This window comes from Rhinopithecus roxellana, chromosome 7, assembly GCF_007565055.1.
Source record: "Rhinopithecus roxellana isolate Shanxi Qingling chromosome 7, ASM756505v1, whole genome shotgun sequence".
NCBI lineage: Eukaryota > Metazoa > Chordata > Mammalia > Primates > Cercopithecidae > Rhinopithecus > Rhinopithecus roxellana.
The window spans coordinates 27,078,440-27,101,214 of record NC_044555.1 but is presented as its reverse complement, the minus strand read 5'-3'; the positions used below and the strand labels follow the sequence as shown (position 1 = coordinate 27,101,214).

The 22,775-nt window shown below is 41.6% G+C and overlaps 1 protein-coding gene across 2 annotated transcripts in view; it reads right to left on the bottom strand.

Annotated features, from left to right (window-relative positions):
- The window catches only part of FAM120C (family with sequence similarity 120C), a 139,727-nt gene that overhangs the window by 72,003 nt on the left and 44,949 nt on the right, over positions 1-22,775 (bottom strand). For both annotated transcript variants that reach the window (XM_030933957.1, XM_030933958.1), the window contains exons 5-6: positions 1,174-1,273; positions 219-295 (exon numbers count right to left, since the gene is read on the bottom strand). In XM_030933957.1, the coding sequence (XP_030789817.1) occupies positions 219-295; positions 1,174-1,273 (177 nt within the window). The remainder of the gene's footprint in view (positions 1-218; positions 296-1,173; positions 1,274-22,775) is intronic.

Here is a 22,775-nt window from a genome sequence, read left to right as displayed (position 1 = left end):
TGATATTAGCTAATCTATTTTCACAATGACTAGTGGTTACTGATTTAGATGCTTTTTTTGCATAGTCTTCCAGCCGTAAGTTGAGAAGGTAACGTAGTATATATAGCCTTGACAGTGTAATAACACTGAATCACCCTAACTCCTCAGATTATAAAAATCAAGAAGCAACCTGAGTCTAATGCTATCCAATGGTCTCAGGTTTCTCAAAGGATGCTTACCATTGGCTTTCCAGGAGAAATGGTGCCCACTTGATTTCGTGGAAGGGGAGGATTTCCAAGCCTATTATTCCGAAAACCTGAAGCCAAGAGAAAGAGCTATACTTCAGTCAATCCTAATAATTTTACCATGTTATATTCTGCTCACCCCATATCACCTGAAAAAGTGTTATTAATAAATAAGTTACAATTTATTGAACAGCTACTATGTGCCATGCTGGGAACCTTACATAAATTATTTCATCTGATAAGAATCTTATAAAGTAGGTATCATGAGCCACATTTCATACAAATGTGACTTGCCCAGGTTCACTTGCTGGAAATTAGCAGAAGAGGAATTCCAACTCAGGCCAGACCCCAAAGACAGGGCTATTTTACATGTACCAGGCCAGAATGGGGGTTGGCATCAGAAGAAGCCCAAGCTAAGGAAATGGCATTGCACCCCATCTGTAAATTTGAGAAAGCAGGGCCCTTTTTTTTTTTGAGGTAGAATTTCACTCTTGTTGTCCATGCTGGAGTGCAATGGCACGATCTCGGCTCACTGCAACCTCCGCCTCCCGGGTTCAAGCGATTCTCCTGCCTCAGCCTCCCGAGTAGGTGGGATTACAGGTGCCTGCCATGACGCCCAGTTAATTTTTTGTATTTTTCATAGAGATGGGGTTTCACCATGTTGGCCAGGCTGGTTGTGAACTCCTGACCTCAGGTGATCCGCCTGCCTCGGCTTCCCAAAATGCTGGGATTACAGGCGTGAGCCACCGCACCTGGCCAGGGCCCTTCTTATGTTACGTCTCTTATGACATAGAAATCAAAAGGAGAAAGCCTACCAAAAAGGGATGACGAATGACTTGTAGGAGAATACAACACGAACGAGTGATTCAACTCTGGTCCTGGAGTTCGTGAGGGACCAATTCAGTTTCCCCTATGAACAGAGCAGCTTCGGGTCAGATGGAAGCCTTACCTAGAAAGGAGGGACCCACTGGCAGTGAAGAGAGTTTGGTTGTGACGGAATAGTACTCAACTGCTTTCTTGAATCGCTCTATTTTATCTTCTGTCCTGGACTGGATGTTGGAACATCAGATTTTCAGAAGAAAAAACAACATAAGAGTGTTTTTTAAATATAATTTATAATTTGGGAATCAAAATAATTATCAGAAATCAAATATTTAAAGAAACCTAAGACAGCAAATTTTCGCTTTGCAGAAAGATTAGGCAGGGAGAAAGCATTATGAAACATAAAATATGGAATACTTAAAGCTTACTTATATTTTATGCTATTCTAAAATGATTACATGATCATTACAAAAAAATACAATGGGATAAGGGGGAAAAAATCACATAGTACCACCCTCCAAATATATTTTGGTGTCTTTCCTTACAGTATGTTTTAATTTTATTATTTTACTACTATTATTATTATTATTTGAGACTGAGTCTGTCACCCAGTTCAGTGGTACGATCTTGGCTCACTACAACCTCCACCTCCTGGGTTCAAGCGATTCTCCTGCCTCACCCTCCCGAGTAGCTGGGATTACAGTGTGTGCCACCACGCCCAGCTAACTTTTTTATTTTTAGTAGAGACAAGGTTTCACCATGATGGCCAGGCTGGTCTCGAACTCCTGACCTCAGGTGATCCACCCGCCTCGGCCTCCCAAAGTGCTGGGATTACACGCGTATGCCACCGTGCCCAGCCAATTTTTTTATTTTTGCTCAGGCTGGTTTCAAACTCCCAGCCTCAAACAATCCTCCCGCCGCAGCTTCCCAAAGTGCTGGGATAACAGGCATGAACCACTGTGCCTGGCTTACAGTATTATTTTATATACTTTTTTTTGTTGATGTATAGCTGGTCTATTTTAATATACATAGTTTTCTATAGTTGACAGTATGCTTTATGTACAATTTTGTATCTTGCTTTTATTATAATAATCTAATCTAAGTAATTTTGAATGGCTGCATATTGTCATTATGAATGTGTCATAAATTATGTAACCTCTTCTCTAATAAACAACACTTAGGTAATTTTTCACATTTGACTTTTATAAGTTATACAGCAAAGAGTATATATTGTCTATATAAATTTTTTTCTGGATTTCAGATTATGCTCTTAAGAAAATATCCTAAAAATGAAATTATTGGTTCAAAAGGTATGAACATTAAAACCAAAGGCACTTAAACATATATAAAACCACAATGTGACGCCACTACATATCCACCAAAATGGCTAAAATAAAAGACTATCAATATCAAGCACTGGCAAGGATATGAAGTAACTGAACTCCAGTACATTGATGGTGGGAGTGTACATTGGTACAGTTTGGAAAACAATTTGGCAGTTTCTTATAAAATTAAAATACACTTTCCATATGATACAGCAATCCCACTTCTTCTAAGTATTTACCCAAGAGAAATGAGTACATATATCCACCGAAAGACATGAACAAGAATGTTAACAACTACTTTATTCATAATAGCCACAAACTGGAAACAACTCAAATATATATCAATGGAAGAATAAACAAATTGTAGTATATTCATACAATGGATTACTATACAGTAATAAAAAAGAACAAAGTATTGATATACATGATAATATGTGTAAGTCTCAAAGATATTATACTGAGTGAAGAAGGGAGACATAAAAGAGTACACATAAACTGGGCCCGGTGGCTCACACTTGTAATCCCAGCACTTTGGGAGACTGAGGCAGGCAGATCACTTCTGCTCAGCAATTCAGACCAGCCTGAGTAACATGGTAAAATCCCATCTCTGCAAAAAATACAAAAATTAGCTGGGTGTGGTGGCGTGTGCCTGTAGTCCCAGGCACTCAGGAGGCTGAAATGGGAGGATCGCTTGAGTCTGGGAGGTCAAGGCTGCAGTGAGCCGAAATTGTGCCACTGCACTTCAGCCTGGGCAACAGAGTGAGACCCTGCCTCAAAAAAAAAAAAAAAAAAAAAAAAAAAGAGTACATATGAAGTTCAGGTAAAGGAGGGCCAGGCGCAGTGGCTCACACCTGTAATCTTGGCACTTTGGGAGGCCAAGGTGGGGCTCACCTGAGGCCAGGAGTTCGAGACCAGCCCGGCCAACATAGTGAAACCCTGTCTCTACTAAAAACACAAAAATTAGCTGGGCGTGGTGGTGCAGGCCTGTAGTCCCGCTACTCGGGAGGCTGAGGCAAAAGAATCACTTGAACCCAGGGGGTTGCAGTCAGCTGAGATCATGCCACTGCACTCCAGCCTAGGCAACAGAGCAAGACTGTCTCAACAAACAAACAAAAAGTTCAGGTAAAGGCAAAACTAATCTATGGCAACAGAATTAAAAATCAATGTTTATCTCTGGAGGGAAAGGGCTAAGAAGGGGCTTTTTCATTTATCAAGCCTTTTCCAAAGTTATTTAAAAGTCTCCTTGAATATAATTTTAAGACCATCATAATATTTCATCAAATTTCGGAATGGAAGATATTAAAGTCATTTTCAGTTTCTAATTATACATAACACTCTCACATAGGCATATTTTTATGTAGATCTTCTGGGTTATTTCATAGGGCAAATTTTTAGAAGTGTAGTTACTAGGTCAAAGGGTGTGATCATTTTTACCAACTCTTGACACATGATACTAAATCTCTTTCCCATCATCATCAACGTATGAGAGTGTCCCACCATACAGCCCTAGTGTTGAGTATTCTCTACAAGTAAAAAACTGTAAAACATGTATAATGTTATCTCTCATAGATTGTGATTTTTTTTGCTTTTATTTATTTATTTATTTATTTATTTATTTGAGACAGTCTTGCTCCGTGCCCAGGCTGAAGTGCAGTGGCGCAATCTCGGCTCACTGCAAGCTCCGCCTCCTGGGTTCACGCCATTCTCCTGCCTCAGCCTCCCGAGTAGCTGGGACTATGTGCCCGCCACCATGCCTGGCTAACTTTTTTTGTATTTTTAGTAGAGACGGGGTTTCACTGTGTTAGCCAGGATGGTCTCGATCTCCTGACCTCGTGATCCTCCCGTCTCGGTCTCCCAAAGTGCTAGGATTACACGCATGAGCCACCTCGCCCAGCCCCTGCTTTTATTTTTAAAATTATTTATTTATTTATATTTTGAGACAGGGTCTCCTCTGTTGCCCAGGCTGGAGTACAGTGGTGTGATCATAGCTCACTGCAGCCTTGAACTCCTGGGCTCAAGTGATCTTCTCACCTCAGCCTCCTGAGTAGCTGGACTACAGGTGTGTGCCACCACACCTGGCTAGATTGTGATTATTAACACTCCAGGATCTATACAGCATTCCAGGCCTCTTTATTTGCAGCATGCATGTACATAAACACAAGAGTTGAGGTCTTCAGGTCCTCCAGCCTAACTTAAAAACAATATGGCTCTCCTTTTTCCAAAAAGCTGAATTTTATATAACTATTTGAAAGAAGGGTTCCCGGCCGGGCACGGTGGCTCATACCCATATTCCCAGCACTTTGGGAGGCCGAGGCAGGCAGATCACTTGAGATAAGGAATTCGAGACAAGCCCTGGCCAACATGGTGAAATCCCGTCTCTACTAAAAATACAAAAAAATTAGCCAAGTATGGTGGCATGCACCTGTAGTCCTAGCTACTTAGGAGACTGAGGCATGAAAACTGCTTGAACCCAGATAGCGGAGGTTGCAGTGAGCTGAGATCACACCACTGCACTCCAACCTGGGCGACAGAATGAGATTCGGTCTCAACAAAATAAAAAAAAGAAAGGGTTCTGGGGGCGGGAGTGAGAGATGCCAAGTCTAAAGAATGTTTGCCAATCACTGACTCGGAGAATGATATCTATGTGGTTGAATAACATTCCAATGTATGAATGTTCCATTATTTATTTATTATTAGTATTCTATTATTTATTTATTATTATCCCCTATTATGCTTAATAACACATAATTGAAAACAATCTTCTAAAAAACACAAACCATACTTAGAGTCCCCCTCAATATCTCTACCTCTGCATCCACTCCCCTCTCCAGAGGTGAATAATGTTACCAGTTTGGTAGATGTTCTTTCATAAATGTTATGTGTTTATATACACATATATATGGACACCAATATGGCTTTGCTTTTTCCATAAGTGAAACTGTATCATCATGTTTTTCATCTTGCTTTTTGCACTTAATAACGTCTTATACACTACTCAATGTCAATACATAGAGATCTGTGACCTTATCCCCTGAAATACTGAATTACATGTACTTCCCTTAATGTACCACTATGCCCTGTGCCCTGACAGGCAAACACTTACTCTTCCTTCAAGGGGTATCACTGCCATGAAACCTTTCCAGACTACTCTCTCCTCCTCTGTGTTTTCTCCTTACTGTACTTATTTATTTGCTTCTGACTCCCCATTTAACTTGAAGTTCTGTGAGGACATAGAATAGTTTCCTCACATTTATATCCTAGTGCCTACCACAGGGCCTTGCACATAAAAGAACTTTTTCAGTATTTGCTCTACGATGATATGTAATCAAGTCCTACCCATTTTTTTTTTTTTTTTGAGACAGAGTTTCACTCTTGTCACCCAGGTTAGAGTGCAGTGGCATGATCTCGGCTCACTGCAACCTTCGCCTCCTGGGTTCACACAATTCTTCTGCCTCAGCCTCCCAAGTAGCTGGGATTATAGGCACACGCCACCACGCCTGGCTAATTTTTGTGTTTTTTAGTAGAGACGGGGCTTCACCATGTTGGCCAGGCTGGTCTCGAACTCCTGACCTCAGGTGATCCTCCCACATTGGCCTCCCAAAGTGCTGGGATTACAGGCGTGAGCCACTACACCCAGCAAGTTCTACCCTTTCTTTTAGAGATCCACAGAGGCACAAGTGGCAACACAGAACCCCTCACCTTGACATTATTACCTAACAGTTCTTATACGTTTGTTTAGGAGAGCTCTCCTTATAATTCTGTGGCTATCAAAAATGATTTGGTGAAGATTATACAGCAACAATGACAAATGGTTTAAGATACATTATTAAGTGAATAAAAGTTAAATTTCTTTTACACAGAGATAGCTACCTTATCAAAACATACATATAAAGAAGACTAGAGTGGAATTAGGACTGACATCTCTATTTTCCAATTTTTGGGGTCTTTTTAGTTAAAAGGGGGATCCTTATAATTAAGAATAATCATTATCCAAATTCTAAAATTTACGAGGCTGTAAGCTAAAAATAGTCACCACTTACACAGCATCCCTACTAACATCTCTCCCTACCAAATCGATCAAGTTCTTTGTGGGTCAGTCCCCTCCTAACCGTCTGATGCAAACAGTTGAAAGGATAATGCAAATCAAAATAAATGAGGAAATCTGTCATAAGGGTCAGGATTCTCTAACATCAAAGAAAATGATGGAGGACTGCTTACTTCATGCTAGAAGCCACAGACAAATGAGGATCTGGTACAGTTACAACAGGGCAAGAGAGAATTACAAAAGATAATGGCAAGAAAGGCATTTGAAAAGAGAATGATTTGAATAGCAAAAGAATGTAATCCCTTGGGAAAAATAAAGCCTGAGTATACTTAAAAAAAAAAAAAAGCCCTCTTTATGATTGTGGTAGCAGGTTATATGTGAAGTAACAGATGTTAGATTGTACTATCACAATTTTTCTTTTTTTTTTGAGATGGAATCTCACTCTGTCACCCAGGCTGGAGTGCAATGGTGTGACCTCAGCTCGCTGCAACCTCTGCCTCTCGGGTTCAAGGGATTCTCCTGACTCAGCCTCCTGAGTAGCTGGGACTACAGGCACCAGGCTAATTTTTGTATTTTTGGTAGAGATGGGGTTTCACCATGTTGGCCAGGCTAGTGTCGAACTCCTGACCTCAAGTGATCCGCCCACCTCAGCCTCCCAAAGTGCTGGGATTACAGGCATGAACCACCGCGCCCTGCCCTATCACAAAATTCTGTTGGAAAAATCATGCCCCCAAATCAAATACTTGATTTTACTCTTTATTCATTTAAAAAAATTCACAAGAGGTTTCAGTGCTGAATAAAATGAAATAAGCACACTTCACCTGTTACCACTAAAGATAATTCTAAAACCCAGGGATAGCTATTTGAGGACTCTAAAAAATAACCAGCACCAGGCAGATTAGGGAAGAAGACCAGGATTCAAAGTACCACTGAACTAATAATGAGTTTAGCATTTATTTTTCTTCTAGTATTCCCTAGAGTGGTCACAATGTAGCTTAAAATCCACAAGTGTCCATAGATGTGGACAGGGAGAGCTCCAGGAGAAACCAGTTTTGTTCTGGCCTGAGGAGTAAGAGAGGTGTCTCCAAAAACTCAGAGAGTGTATAGAAATTCCGCACTCTACTTCCTTTTCCTTTTTTCTGTTCTCTTATATGCCAGCCAAAAGCAAACTTTTAGTGGCAGCAGTGGCAATAGGAAAATAGCAGGAAACTGAAACTGTGAATGATGGGGAACCTTCCTCTCCAATCAGAGGAGCAGTGGTCTCAAGAGGGTAGGGTGAGTCCCCAATGCTTTTTTTCTCTCTCTGTCCTCCTACTGCTTGGCACTAGCCTTGGGCACAGTCACAAAAAGTGCATAGCAGAGTTGGGCAATTAAAGCCCTGGCTCTAGCTCACGACTGTAATCCCAGCACTTTGGGAGGCCAAGGCCAAGGCCGGCAGATCGCTTGGCCCAGGACTTAGAGACCAGCTTGGCCAACATGGCAACTCCATTTCTACTAAAAATACAAAAATTAGCTAGGCTTGGTGGTGTGTGCCTGTAGTCCCAGCGACTCTGGAGGCTGAGGCGGGAGAACTGCTTGCCACCAGGAGTTTTGGCCTGTAGTGTGCTATGACTATAGGATGTCCACACTAAGCTCGGCATCAATATGGTGACCTCCTGGAAGCGAGGGACCACCAGGTTGCCTAAGGAGGGATGAACCAGACCAGGTCAGAAACAGAGCAGGTCAAAACTCCCATGCTGATCAGTAGTGGGATTGCGTCTGTGAAAAGACACTGTACTCTGCCTGAGCAACACAGCGAGACCCCATCTCTTAAAAATAAAAAGAAACAAAGAAAACCCTGACTTTAGGGCAGAAGAACTGAAAAGGGGGTGGTCCAATAAACCAGAAGTACTGAAGAGATCACAGAGAGGGAGCAGCTCAAGAAGTGACCCTAAAAAAAGGTGTTTATGAACACTTGTGCTCACTCATGAGCTGCACATGCATAGATCTGATGATACTGAACAGCAGCCCACAGACTCTGAGATCTGAATTAAGAGATAGACCATGGCCCAAGTCTCAGACTGGCCACTAGGTGGCATACACACAGGATGGATCCAAATAAGTCCTGACATTGAAACTACAGGTCACAGAAAAACGGTGAAAACTGGTGGCCTAAATCTAAATGTCTCCTAAAAACTAAACTACAGGTTGAATATTCCTGATCTGAAAACCTGAAATTAGAAGTGCTCCAAAATCCAAAACTTTCCAAACACCAACATGATGCTCAAAAGAAATGCCCAATGGAGTATTTTGGACTTCAGATTTGAGGATTAGAAATGTTCAACCACTAAGGACAAGGCAAATATTCCAAAATTTCAAAAATCCAAAATCCAAAACACCTTTGGTCCCAAGCATTTTGGATAAGGGATACTGAACGTGTATCAATACTCCCCATAATACTGAAACAAGAGCAAGAGCCTCAGAAAATAATCAAAATGTCCAAGATATGATCCAAAAATACTTGATATGGGCAGAACCAGCAACAATTTAATGTTTTATGCAAAAAAAACAATCAACAGATGCCAGTGCCTAGATGACATTTATGTTGAAATTATCTGACGAAGACTTTAAAGAAGCTATTATAAAAATGGTTGAAAGTGGCCGGGCGCGGTGGCTCATGCCTGTAATCCCAGCACCTTGGGAGGCCAAGGCAGGCGGATCATGAGGTCAGGAGATCGAGACCATCCTGGCTAACATGGTGAAACCCCGTCTCTAACAAAAATACAAAAAATTAGCCAGGCATGGTGGCGGGCGCCTGTAGTTCCAGTTACTCAGGAGGCTGAGGCAGGAGAATGGTGTGAACCCAGGAGGTAGAGGTTACAGTGAGCCGAGATCACACTACTGCACTCCATCCTGGGTGACAGAGCAAGACTGTCTCAAAAAAAAAAAAAAAAAAAGATTGAAAGTAATCATAATACTTTTGAAACAATGAGGTACAAAGTCTTAGCAGGCCACCGGTGGCTCATGCCTTTGGGAGGCTGAGGCAGGTGGATCACTTGAGGTCAGCAGTTTGAGACCAGCCTGGTCAACATAACACAACGCCGTCTCTACTAAAAATACAAAATAAATAAATAAATAAGTTGAGCATGATGGCACAAACGTGTAGACCCAGCTACTTGGCAGGCTGAGGCATAAGAATCACTTGAACCCAGGAGGCAGAGGTTGAAGTGACTCAAGATCACGCCACTGCACTCCAGCCTGGGCAACATGGCGAGACAGGAAATGGAAATTTTAGAATTTCCATTGGAAATGGCTCACACCTATAATCTCAGCAGTTTGGGAGGCCATGGCAGGAGGAGTGCTTGAGGCCAGGAGTTTGAGACTAGCCTGGGCAACATAGTGAGACTCAGTAACTACACAAAAATTTTTTTTAATAGAGCTTAAAAATACAATAACCAGCAGGGCGCGGTGGCTCATGCCTGTAATCCCAGCACTTTAGGAGGCCAAGGCGGGCAGATCATCTGAGGTTGAGTTCGAAACCAGCCTGACCAACATGGAGAAACCTTGTCTCTACTAAAAATACAAAATTAGCTGGGTGTGGTGGCGCATGCCTGTAATCCCAGCTACTCAGGAAGGCTGAAGCATGAGAACTGCTTGAACCTGAAAGGCCGGGGTTGGGGTGAGTCGAGATTGCACCACTGCACTCCAGCCTGGGCAACAAGAGAGAAACTCGGTCTCAAAAAATAAATAAATAAATAAAAATAACCAAACTGAAAAAAAAATCTGTGGATCAACTCTTCGGCGAATGGAGATGACAGAGGAATAACACAGCAAAGCTGACAACTGATTAAGAGAAATTATCCAGGGAGAAAGATAATTAACAAAAAAAAGAACAGTCTCAGGGATACATGGGATAATACCAAAAGGCCTAACAATGGTGTCACTGAAGTCATATAAGGAAAGGAGAAACATGTAGAGCAGAAAATCAATTTTAAGAAATAATAGGGCTGGGAGTGGTGGCTCACGCCAGCAATCTCAGGACTTTGGGAGGCCAAGGCGGGCAGATCACGAGGTCAGGAGTTCGAGACCAGCCTGACCAACATGGTGAAACTCCATCTCTACTAAAAATACAAAAATTAGCCGGGCGTGGTGGTGCGCACCTATAGTCTCAGCTATTCAGGAAGCTGAGGCAGGAGAATTGCATGAATCCGGGAGGCAGAGGTTGCAGTGAGCTGAGATTGCACCATTGCACTCCAGCCTGGCTGACAGACAAGAGACTCTGTCTCAAAAAAAAAAAAAAAAAAAAAAAAAAAAAAGAAAGAAAGAAAGAAAATAAATAATAGCGGCTGGGCGCGGTGGCTCATGCCTGTAATCCCAGCACTGTGCGAAGCTGAGGTGGGTGGATCACCTGAGGTCAGGAGTTTGAGACCAGCCTGGCAAATGTGGTGATACCCCATCTCTACTAAAAATACAAAAAAGTAGCCAGGCATGGTGGCGGACACCTGTAATCCCAGCTACTCAGGAGGCTGAGGCAGAAGAATCACTTGAACCTGGGAGACGGAGGTTGCAGTGACTCAAGATCACGCCACTGCACTCCAGCCTGGGCAACAAGAGTAAAACTCCGTCTCAAAAAAAAAAAAAAAAAAAAAAAGAAAAGAAAAAAAGAAAGAAAGAATAGCTGGCCAGGTGCAGTGCCTCACTCCTGTAATCCCAGCACTTTGGGAGGCCAAGGCAGGTGGATCACTTAAGACCAGCATGGCCAACAAGGTGAAACCCTGTCTCTACCAAAAATACAAAAGTTAGCCAGGCGTGGTGGCAGGTGCCTGTAGTCCCAGCTACTTGGGAGGCTGAGGCAGAAGAATCCCTTGAACCCGAGAGGCGGGGGTTGCAGTGAGCCGAGATTGTGTCACGGCACTCCAGCTTGGGTGACAGAGTGAGACTCTGTATCAAAAAAAAAAAAAAAAAAAAGAAACAGTAGCTAAAAACTCCCCAAATTTAGTGAATGACAAGCAGAGATGCAAGAAGCTCTAAACAGGATAAATTCAAAGAAATCCATGCCAAACACATCAGTGGCAAATTCTACCAAACAATTAAAGAAGAAATAACACCAATTCTACAAAATCTCTTCCAATAACAGAAGAGGAAAAAACTCTTGCCAACTCATTTCATTAACTCCGGCATTACCTTGATAATAAAAACAGACTAAGAACAGCACAAAAAAATTATGAATCAATATCCCTCATGAAAATAAATGCAAAAATACTCAACGAAATACCAGCAATTCAAATCCAGCAATACATAACTGGACTAATATACTACAATAACATCCTGGGAATATAAGGATGGCTGAATATTCAAAAATCAATCTAAAATATTAATGGACTAAAGAAGAAATACAACATGATCCTATCAATATATGTGGAAAAATGCAATTGGCAAAATACACCATCCATTCATGATAAAAACAGTCAGGAAACTAGGAACAGAAGATAACTTTCTCAACCTGATAACATGCACAAAAACTACAGCTAATATCCTATTTAATGAAGACTGAATGCTTTCTCTAAAGATCAGGAACAAGATAAGAATATATATTCTTAGCATTTGTATTAATATCATTTGGAAATCCTAGACAGTGCAGTAAATCAAGAAGAAAAAGGCATGCAGATGGGAAAATAAAATAAAACGGTCATTATCCATAGACAATATGATCACCTACATAGAAAATCCCAAGAAATCTACCAAAAAACTCCTAGAAGTAATAAGTGAGTTTAGAAGAGTCATAGAATACAAGGGCAACATTCAAAAATCAATTACACTTCTATATATTAGCAATGAACAATTAGAAATTAAAAAACCAAAATATCCTTTATAATAGGTGTTGCAAATATGAAATAAGTATAAACATTTTTTATATGTACAGAAGTTGTATGCTAAAACTATAAAACTTTCAGCTGATGAAAAAAATCAAAGAAGACCTAAATAAATAGGCAAATAATATTCATGGATTCAAAGGCTCACTAAATTCATCTATATATTTAATGCGATTCCAATAAAAATCACAGCAGGATTTCTTTTTTGTAGATGTATAGACAAGATTATTCTAAAATGTACATGGAAAGGGAGGAGGTTCCAAGATGGCCAAATAGGAACAGCTCCAGTCTACAGCTGCCAGCATGAGCAACACAGAAGACGGGTGATTTCTGCATTTCCGACTGAGGTACTGGGTTCATCTCACTGGGGTTTGTCGGACAGTGGGCGCAGCCCACGGAGCAGGGTGGGGCATTGCCTCACCTGGGAAGTGCAAGGGGTCGTGGGATTCCCTTTCCAAGCCAAGGGAAGCCGTGACAGACAGTACCTGGAAAATTGGGACATTCCCACCCTAATACTGTGCTTTTCCTATGGTCTTAGCAAACAGCACACCAGGAGATTATATCCCACACCTGGCTCAGAGGGTCCTACGCCCATGGAGCCTTGCTCACTGCTAGCACAGCAGTCTGAGATCGAACTGCAAGGCAGCAGCGAGGCTGGGGGAGGGGTGTCCACCATTGCTGAGGCTTGAGTAGGTAAACAAAGTCGCCTGGAAGCTCGAACTGGGTGGAGCCGACCGCAGCTCAAGGAGGCCTGCCTGCCTCTGTAGACTCCAACTCTGGGGGCAAGGCATAGCTGAACAAAAGGTAGCAGACACTTCTGAAGACTTATATGTCCCTGTCTGACAGCTTTGAAGAGAGTAGTGGTTCTCCCAGCACAGAGTTTGAGATCTGAGAACGGGCAGACTGCCTCCTCAAGTGGGTCCCTGACCCCCAAGTAGCCGAACTGAGAGACACCTCCTAGTGGGGGCCAACCAACACCTCATATAGCCGGGGGCCCCTCTGAGACAAACCTTCCAGAGGAAGGATCAGGCAGCAACATTTCCCGCTCTGCAATATTTGCTGTTCTGCAGCCTCTACTGGTGACATCCAGGCAAACAGCGTCTGGAGTGGACCTCCAGCAAACTCCAACAGATCTGCAGCTGAGGGTCCTGACTGTTAGAAGGAAAACTAACAAACAGAAAGGACATCCACACCAAAACCCCATCTGTACATCACCATCATCAAAGACCAAAGGTAGATAAAAACCACAAAGATGGGTAGAAACCAGAGCAGAAAAGCTGAAAATTCTAAAAATCAGAGCGCCCCTTCTCCTCCAAAGGAACGCAGCTCCTCGCCATCAATGGAACAAAGCTGGACGGAGAATGACTTTGACGAGTTGAGAGTAGAAGGCTTCAGACGATTGGTAGTAACAAACTTCTCCAAGCTAAAGGAGGATGTTCGAACCCATTGCAAAGAAGCTAAAAACCTTGAAAAAAGATTAGACGAACAGCTAACTAGAATAAGCAGCATAGAAAAGACCTTAAATGACCTGTTGGAGCTGAAGGCCATGGCACAAGAACTACGTGACACATGCACAAGCTTCAGCAGCCGATTCGATCGAGTGGAAGAAAGGGTATCAGCGATTGAAGATCAAATGAATGAAATGAAGCGAGAAGAGAAGTTTAGAGAAAAAAAGAGTGAAAATAAATGAACAACGCCTCCAAGAAATATGGGACTATGTGAAAAGACCAAATCTACGTCTGATTGGTATACCTGAAAGTGACGGGGAGAATGGAACCAAGCTGGAAAACACTCTTCAGGATATTACCCACGAGAACTTCCCCAACCTAGCAAGGTAGGCCAACATTCAAATTCAGGAAATACAGAGAACGCCACAAAGATACTCCTCAAGAAGAGCAACTCCAAGACACATAACTGTCAGATACACCAAAGTTGAAATGAAGGAAAAAATTCTGAGGGCAGCCAGAGAGAAAGGTCAGGTTATCCACAAAGGGAAGCCCATCAGACTAAAAGCAGATCTCTCAGCAGAAACCCTACAAGCCAGAAGAGAGTGGGGGCCAATATTCAACATTCTTAAAGACAAGAATTTTCAACCCAGAATTACATATCCAGCCAAACTAAGCTTCACAAGCGAAGGAGAAACAAGATGCTTCACAGACAAGCAAATGCTGAGAGATTTTGTCACCACCAGGCCTGCCTTACAAGAGCTCATGAAGGAAGCACTAAACATGGAAAGGAATAACTGGTACCAGCCACTGCAAAAACATGCCAAATTGTAGAGACTATCGATGCTAGGAAGAAACTGAATTAACTAATGAGCAAAATAACCAGCTAACATCATAATGACAGGATCAAATTCACACATAACAATATTAACCTTAAATGTAAATGGGCTAAATGCTCCAGTTGAAAGACACAGACTGGCAAACTGGATAAAGAGTCAAGACTCATCAGTTTGCTGTATTCAGGAGACCCATCTCACGTGCAGACACACACATAGGCTCAAAAAAAAAAAAAAAAAAAAAAAGGGGATGGAGGAAGATCTACCAAGAAAATGGAAAACAAAAAATGCAGGAGTTACAATCCTAGTCTCTGATAAAACAGACTTTAAACTAAAAAAGATCAAAAGAGAGAAAGAAGACCATTACATAATGGTAAAGGGATCAAATCAACAGGAAGAGCTAACTATCCTAAATATATATGCACCCAATACAGGAGAACCCAATACAGGAGCACCCAGATTCATAAAGCAAGTACTTAGAGACCTACAAAGAGACTTATAGACTCCCAAACAATAATAATGGGAGATTTTAATACCCCACTGTCAACATTAGACAGATCAACGAGACAGAAAGTTAACAAGGACATCCAGGAACTGAACTCAGCTCTGCACTAAGTGGACCTAATAGACATCTACAGAGCTCTCCACCCCAAAACAACAGAATATACATTCTTCTCAGCACTACATCACACTTATTCTAAAACTGACCACATAGTTGGAAGTAAAGCACTCCTCAGCAAATGTAAAAGAACAGAAATTATAACAAACTGTCTCTCAGACCACAGTGCAATCAAACTAGAATTGAGAAATAAGAAACTCAATCAAAACCGCTCAACTACATGGAAACTGAACAACCTGCTCCTGAATGACTACTGGGTACATAATGAAATGAAGGCAGAAATAAAGATGTTCTTTGAAACCAATGAGAACAAAGACACAACACACCAGAATCGCTGAGACACATTTAGAGCAGTGTGTAGAGGGAAATTTATAGCACTAAATGCTCACAAGAGAAAGCTGGAAAGATCTAAAACTGACACTCTAACATTACAATTTAAAAAGCTAGAGAAGCAAGAGCAAACACATTCAAAAGCTAGCAGAAGGCAAGAAATATAAGATGAGAGCAGAACTGAAGGAGATAGAGACACAAAAAAACTCTTCAAAAAATCAATGAATCCAGGAGCTGGTTTTTTGAAAAGATCAACAAAATTGATAGACCGCTAGCAAGACTAATAAAGAAGAAAAGAGAGAAGAATCAAATAGACACAATAAAAAATGATAAAGGGAATATCATCATTGATCCCACAGAAATGCAAACTACCATCAGAGAATACTATAAACACCTCTATGCAAATAAACTAGAAAATCTAGAAGAAATGGATAAATTCCTGGACACATACACCCTCCCAAGACTAAGCCAGGAAGAAGTTGAATCCCTGAATAGACCAATAACAGGCTCTGAAATTGAGGCAATAATTAACACCCTACCAACCAAAAAAAGTCCAGGACCAGATGGATTCACAGCTGAATTCCATCAGAGGTACAAAGAGGAGCTGATACCATTCCTTCTGAAACTATTTCAATCAATAGAAAAAGAGGGAGTCCTCCCTAACTCATTTTATGAGGCCAACATCATCCTGATACCAAAGCCTGGCAGAGACACAACAAAAAAAGAGAATTTTAGACCAATATCCCTGATGAACATCGATGCAAAAAATCCTAAATAAAATACTGGCAAACCGAATCCAGCAGCACATCAAAAAGCTTATCCACCAATATCGAGTTGGCTTCATCCCTGGGATGCAAGGCTGGTTCAACATATGCAAATCAATAAACGTAATCCAGCATATGAACAGAACCAAAGACAAAAACCACATGATTATCTCAATAGATGCAGAAAAGGCCTTCAACAAAATTCAACAACCCTTCATGCTAAAAACTCTCAATAAACTAGGTATTGATGGGACGCATCTCAAAATAATAAGGGCTATTTACGACAAACCCACAGCCAATATCATACTGAATGGGCAAAAACTGGAAAAATTCCCTTTGAAAACTGGTACAAGACAGGGATGCCCTCTCTCACCACTCCTATTCAACATAGTGTTGCAAGTTCTGGCCAGGGCAATCAGGCAGGAGAAAGAAATAATGCGTATTCAATTAGGAAAAGAGGAAGTCAAATTGTCCCTGTTTGCAGATGACATGATTGTACATTTAGAAAACCCCATCGTCTCAGCCCAAAATCTCCTTAAGCTGATAAGCAACGTCAGCAAAGTCTCAGGATACAAAATTAATGTGCAAAAATCACAAGCATTCCTATACACCAATAACAGACAAACAGAGAGCCAAATCTTGAGTGAACTCCCATTCACAATTGCTTCAAAGAGAATAAAATACCTAGGAATCCAATTGACAACGGATGTGAAGGACCTCTTCAAGGAGAACTACAAACCACTGCTCAATGACATAAAAGAGGACACAAACAAATGGAAGAACATACCATACTCATGGATAGGAAGACTCAATATTGTGAAAATGGCCATACTGCCCAAGGTAATTTATAGAGTCAGTGTCATCCACATCAAACTACCAATGACTTTCTTCACAGAAATGGAAAAAACTACTTTAAAGTTCATAAGGAATCAAAAAAGAGCCCGCAATGCCAAGACAATCCTAAGCCAAAAGATCAAAGCTGGAGGCATCACGCTACCTGGCTTCAAACTATACTACAAGGCTACAGTAACCAAAAGAGCATGGTACTGGTACCAAAACAAAGATATAGACCAATGGAACAGAACAGAGCCCTCAGAATTAATACCACACATCTACAACTATCTGATCTTTGACAAATCTGACAAAAACAAGAAATGGGGAAAGGATTCCCTATTGAATAAATGGTGTTGGGAAAACTGGCTAGCCATAAATAGAAAGCTGAAACTGGATCCATTCCTTACACTTTATATAAAAATTAATTCAAGATGGACTAAAGATTTAAATGTTAGACCTAAAACCATAAAAACCTAGAAGAAAACCTAGGCAATACCATTCAGGACATAGGCATAGACAAGGTCTTCATGACTAAAACACCAAAAGCAATGGCAACAAAAGTCAAAATTGACAAATGGGATCTAATTAAACTAAAGAGCTTCTGCACAGCAAAAGAAACTACCATCGGAGTGAACAGGCAACCTATAGAATGGGAGAAAAGTTTTACAATCTACCCATCTGACAAAGGGCTAATATCCAGAATCTACAAAGAACTTAAACAAATTTACAAGAAAAAAATCAAACAACCCCATCAAAAAGTGGGCAAAGGATATGAACAAACACTTCTCAAAAGATGACATTTATGCAGCCAACAGACACATGAAAAAATGCTCATCATAACTGGCCATCAGAGAAATGCAAAACAAAACTACAATGAGATACCATTTCACACCAGTTAGAATGACGATCATTAAAAAGTCAGGAAACAACAGGTGCTGGAGAGGATGTGGAGAAATAGGAACACTTTTACACTGTCGGTGGGACTGGAAACTAGTTCAACCATTGTGGAAGACAGTGTGGCAACTCCTCAAGGATCTAGAACTAGAAATACCATTTGACCCAGCCATCCCATTACTGAGTATATACCTAATGGATTATAAGTCATGCTGCTATAAAGACACAGCCACACGTATGTTTACTGCAGCACTATTCACAATAGCAAAGACTTGGAACCAACACAAATGTCCATCAATGACAGACTGGATTAAGAAAATGTGGGGGGCGGAGCAAGATGGCAGAATAGGAACAGCACCAGTCACCAACTCCCAGCGTGAGCGACACAGAAGACTGGTGATTTCTGCATTTCCAACTGAGGTACTGGGGTCATCTCACTAGGGAGCGCCGGACAATCGGTGCTGGTCAGCTGCAGCAGCCCGACCAGTGAGAGCTGAAGCAGGGCGAGGCATCGCCTCACCTGGGAAGCACAAGGGGGAAGGGAATCCCTTTTCCTAACCAGGGGAACTGAGACACACAACACCTGGAAAATCGGGTAACTCCCACCCCAACACTGCGCTTTAAACAAACGGGCACACCAGGAGATTATACCCACACCTGGCCGGGAGGGTCCCACGGCCACGGAGCCTCCCTCATTGCTAGCACAGCAGTCTGCGATCTAACAGCAAGGCAGCAGCGAGGCTGGCGGAGGGGCGCCCACCATTGCTGAGGCTTAAGTAGGTAAACAAAGCCGCTGGGAAGCTCCAACTGGGTGGAGTTCACAGCAGCTCAAGGAAACCTGCCTGTCTCTGTAGACTCCACCTCTGGGGACAGGGCACGGTTAAATAACAACAATAAAAAAAGCAGCAGAAACCTGTGCAGATGCAAACGACTCTGACAGCTTTGAAGAGAGCAGCGGATCTCCCAACACGGAGGTTGAGATCTGAGAACGGACAGACTGCCTGCTCAAGTGGGTCCCTGATCCCTGAGGAGCCTAACTGGGAGACATCCACCACTAGGGGCAGTCTGACACCCCACACCTCACAGGGTGGAGTACACCCCTGAGAGGAAGCTTCCAAAGTAAGAATCAGACAGGTACACTCGCTGTTCAGCAATATTCTATCTTCTGCAACCTCTGCTGCTGATACCCAGGCAAACAGGGTCTGGAGTGGACCTCAAGCAATCTCCAACAGACCTACAGCTGAGGGTCCTGACTCTTAGAGGGAAAACTATCAAACAGGAAGAACACCTATACCAAAACCCCATCAGTACGTCACCATCATCGAAGACCAGAGACAGATAAAACCACAAAGATGGGGAAAAAGCAGGGCAGAAAAGCTGGAAATTCAAAAAATAAGAGCACATCTCCCCCTGCAAAGGAGCACAGCTCATCGCCAGCAATGGATCGAAGCTGGTCAGAGAATGACTTTGATGAGATGAGAGGAGAAGGCTTCAGTCCATCAAACTTCTCAGAGCTAAAGGAGGAATTACGTACCCAGCGCAAAGAAACTAAAAATCTTGAAAAAAGAGTGGAAGAATTGATAGCTAGAATAATTAATGCAGAGGTCATAAACGAAATGACAGAGATGAAAACCACGACACGAGAAATACGTGACAAATGCACAAGCTTCAGTAACCGATTCGATCAACTGGAAGAAAGAGTATCAGTGATTGAGGATCAAATGAATGAAATGAAGTGAGAAGAGAAACCAAAAGATAAAAGAAGAAAAAGAAATGAACAAAGCCTGCAAGAAGTATGGGATTATGTAAAAAGACCAAATCTACGTCTGATTGGGGTGCGTGAAAGTGAGGGGGAAAATGGAACCAAGTTGGAAAACACTCTTCAGGATATCATCCAGGAGAACTTCCCCAACCTAATAGGGCAGGACAACATTCAAATTCAGGAAATACAGAGAACGCCACAAAGATACTCCTCCAGAAGAGCAACTCCAAGACACATCATTGCCAGATTCACCAAAGTTGAAATGAAGGAAAAAATTCTGAGGGCAGCCAGAGAGAAAGGTTGGGTTACCCACAAAGGGAAGCCCATCAGACTAACAGCAGACCTCTCGGCAGAAACCCTAGAAGCCAGAAGACAGTGGGGGCCAATATTCAACATTCTTAAAGAAAAGAATTTTCAACCCAGAATTTCATATCCAGCCAAACTAAGTTTCATAAGTGAAGGAGAAATAAAATCCTTTACAGATAAGCAAATGCTTAGAGATTTTGTCACCACCAGGCCTGCCTTACAAGAGACCCTGAAGGAAGCCCTAAACATGGAAAGGAACAACCGGTACCAGCCATTGCAAAAACATGCCAAAATGTAAAGACCATCAAGGCTAGGAAGAAACTGCATCAACTAACGAGCAAAATAACCAGTTAATATCATAATGGCAGGATCAAGTTCACACATAACAATATTAACCTTAAATGTAAATGGACTAAATGCTCCAATTAAAAGACACAGACTGGCAAACTGGATAAAGAGTCAAGACCCATCAGTCTGCTGTATTCAGGAGACCCATCTCACATGCAGAGACATACATAGGCTCAAAATAAAGGGATGGAGGAAGATCTACCAAGCAAATGGAGAACACAAAAAAGCAGGGGTTGCAATCCTAGTCTCCGATAAAATAGACTTTAAACCATCAAAGATCAAAAGAGACAAAGAAGGCCATTACATAATGGTAAAGGGATCAATTCAACAGGAAGAGCTAACTATCCTAAATATATATGCACCCAATACAGGAGCACCCAGATTCATAAAGCAAGTCCTTAGAGACTTACAAAGAGACTTAGACTCCCATACAATAATAATGGGAGACTTCAACACTCCACTGTCAACATTAGACAGATCAACGAGACAGAAAGTTAACAAGGATATCCAGGAATTGAACTCATCTCTGCACCAAGCGGACCTAATAGACATCTATAGAACTCTCCACCCCAAATCAACAGAATATACATTCTTCTCAGCACCACATCGCACTTATTCCAAAATTGACCACATAATTGGAAGTAAAGCACTCCTCAGCAAATGTAAAAGAACAAAAATTATAATAAACTGTCTCTCAGACCACAGTGCAATCAAACTAGAACTCAGGACTAAGAAACTCAATCAAAACCGCTCAACTACATGGAAACTGAACAACCTACTCCTGAATGACTACTGGGTACATAACGAAATGAAGGCAGAAATAAAGATGTTCTTTGAAACCAATGAGAACAAAGACACAGCACACCAGAATCTCTGGGACACATTTAAAGCAGTGTGTAGAGGGAAATTTATAGCACTAAATGCCCTCAAGAGAAAGCTGGGAGATCTAAAATTGACACTCTAACATCACAATTAAAAGAAATGGAGAAGCAAGAGCAAACATTCAAAAGCTAGCAGAAGGCAAGAAATAACTAAGATCAGAGCAGAACTGAAGGAGATAGAGACACAAAAAACCCTCCAAAAAGTCAATGAATCCAGGAGTTGGTTTTTTGAAAAAATCCACAAAATTGACAGACCGCTAGCAAGACTAATGAAGAAAAGAGAGAAGAATCAAATAGATGCAATAAAAAATGATAAAGGGGATATCACCACCGACCCCACAGAAATACAAACTACCATCAGAGAATACTATAAACACCTATACACAAATAAACTAGAAAATCTAGAAGAAATGGATAATTTCCTGGACACTTACACTCTTCCAAGACTAAACCAGGAAGAAGTTGAATCCCTGAATAGACCAATAGCAGGCTCTGAAATTGAGGCAATAATTAATAGCTTACCAACCAAAAAAAGTCCAGGACCAGATGGATTCACAGCTGAATTCTACCAGAGGTACAAGGAGGAGCTGGTACCATTCCTTGTGAACCTATTCCAATCAATAGAAAAAGAGGGAATCCTCCCTAACTCATTTGATGAGGCCAACATCATCCTGATACCAAAGCCTGGCAGAGACACAACAAAAAAGGAAAATTTTAGACCAATATCCCTGATGAACATCGATGCAAAAATCCTCAATAAAATACTGGCAAACCGGATTCAGCAGCACATCAAAAAGCTTATCCACCATGATCAAGTGGGCTTCATCCCTGGGATGCAAGGCTGGTTCAACATTCACAAATCAATAAACGTAATCCAGCATATAAACAGAACCAAAGACAAGAACCACATGATTATCTCAATAGATGCAGAAAAGGCTTTTGACAAAATTCAACAGCCCTTCATGCTAAAAACGCTCAATAAATTCGGTATTGATGGAACGTACCTCAAAATAATAAGAGCTATTTATGACAAACCCACAGCCAATATCATACTGAATGGGCAAAAACTGGAAAAATTCCCTTTGAAAACTGGTACAAGACAGGGATGCCCTCTCTCACCACTCCTATTCAACATAGTGTTGGAAGTTCTGGCTAGGGCAATCAGGCAAGAGAAAGAAATCAAGGGTATTCAGTTAGGAAAAGAAGAAGTCAAACTGTCCCTGTTTGCAGATGACATGATTGTATATTTAGAAAACCCCACTGTCTCAGCCCAAAATCTCCTTAAGCTGATAAGCAACTTCAGCAAAGTCTCAGGATACAAAATTAATGTGCAAAAATCACAAGCATTCTTATACACCAGTAACAGACAAGCAGAGAGGCAAATCAGGAATGAACTTCCATTCACAATTGCTTCAAAGAGAATAAAATGCCTAGGAATCCAACTTACAAGGGATGTCAAGGACCTCTTCAAGGAGAACTACAAACCAC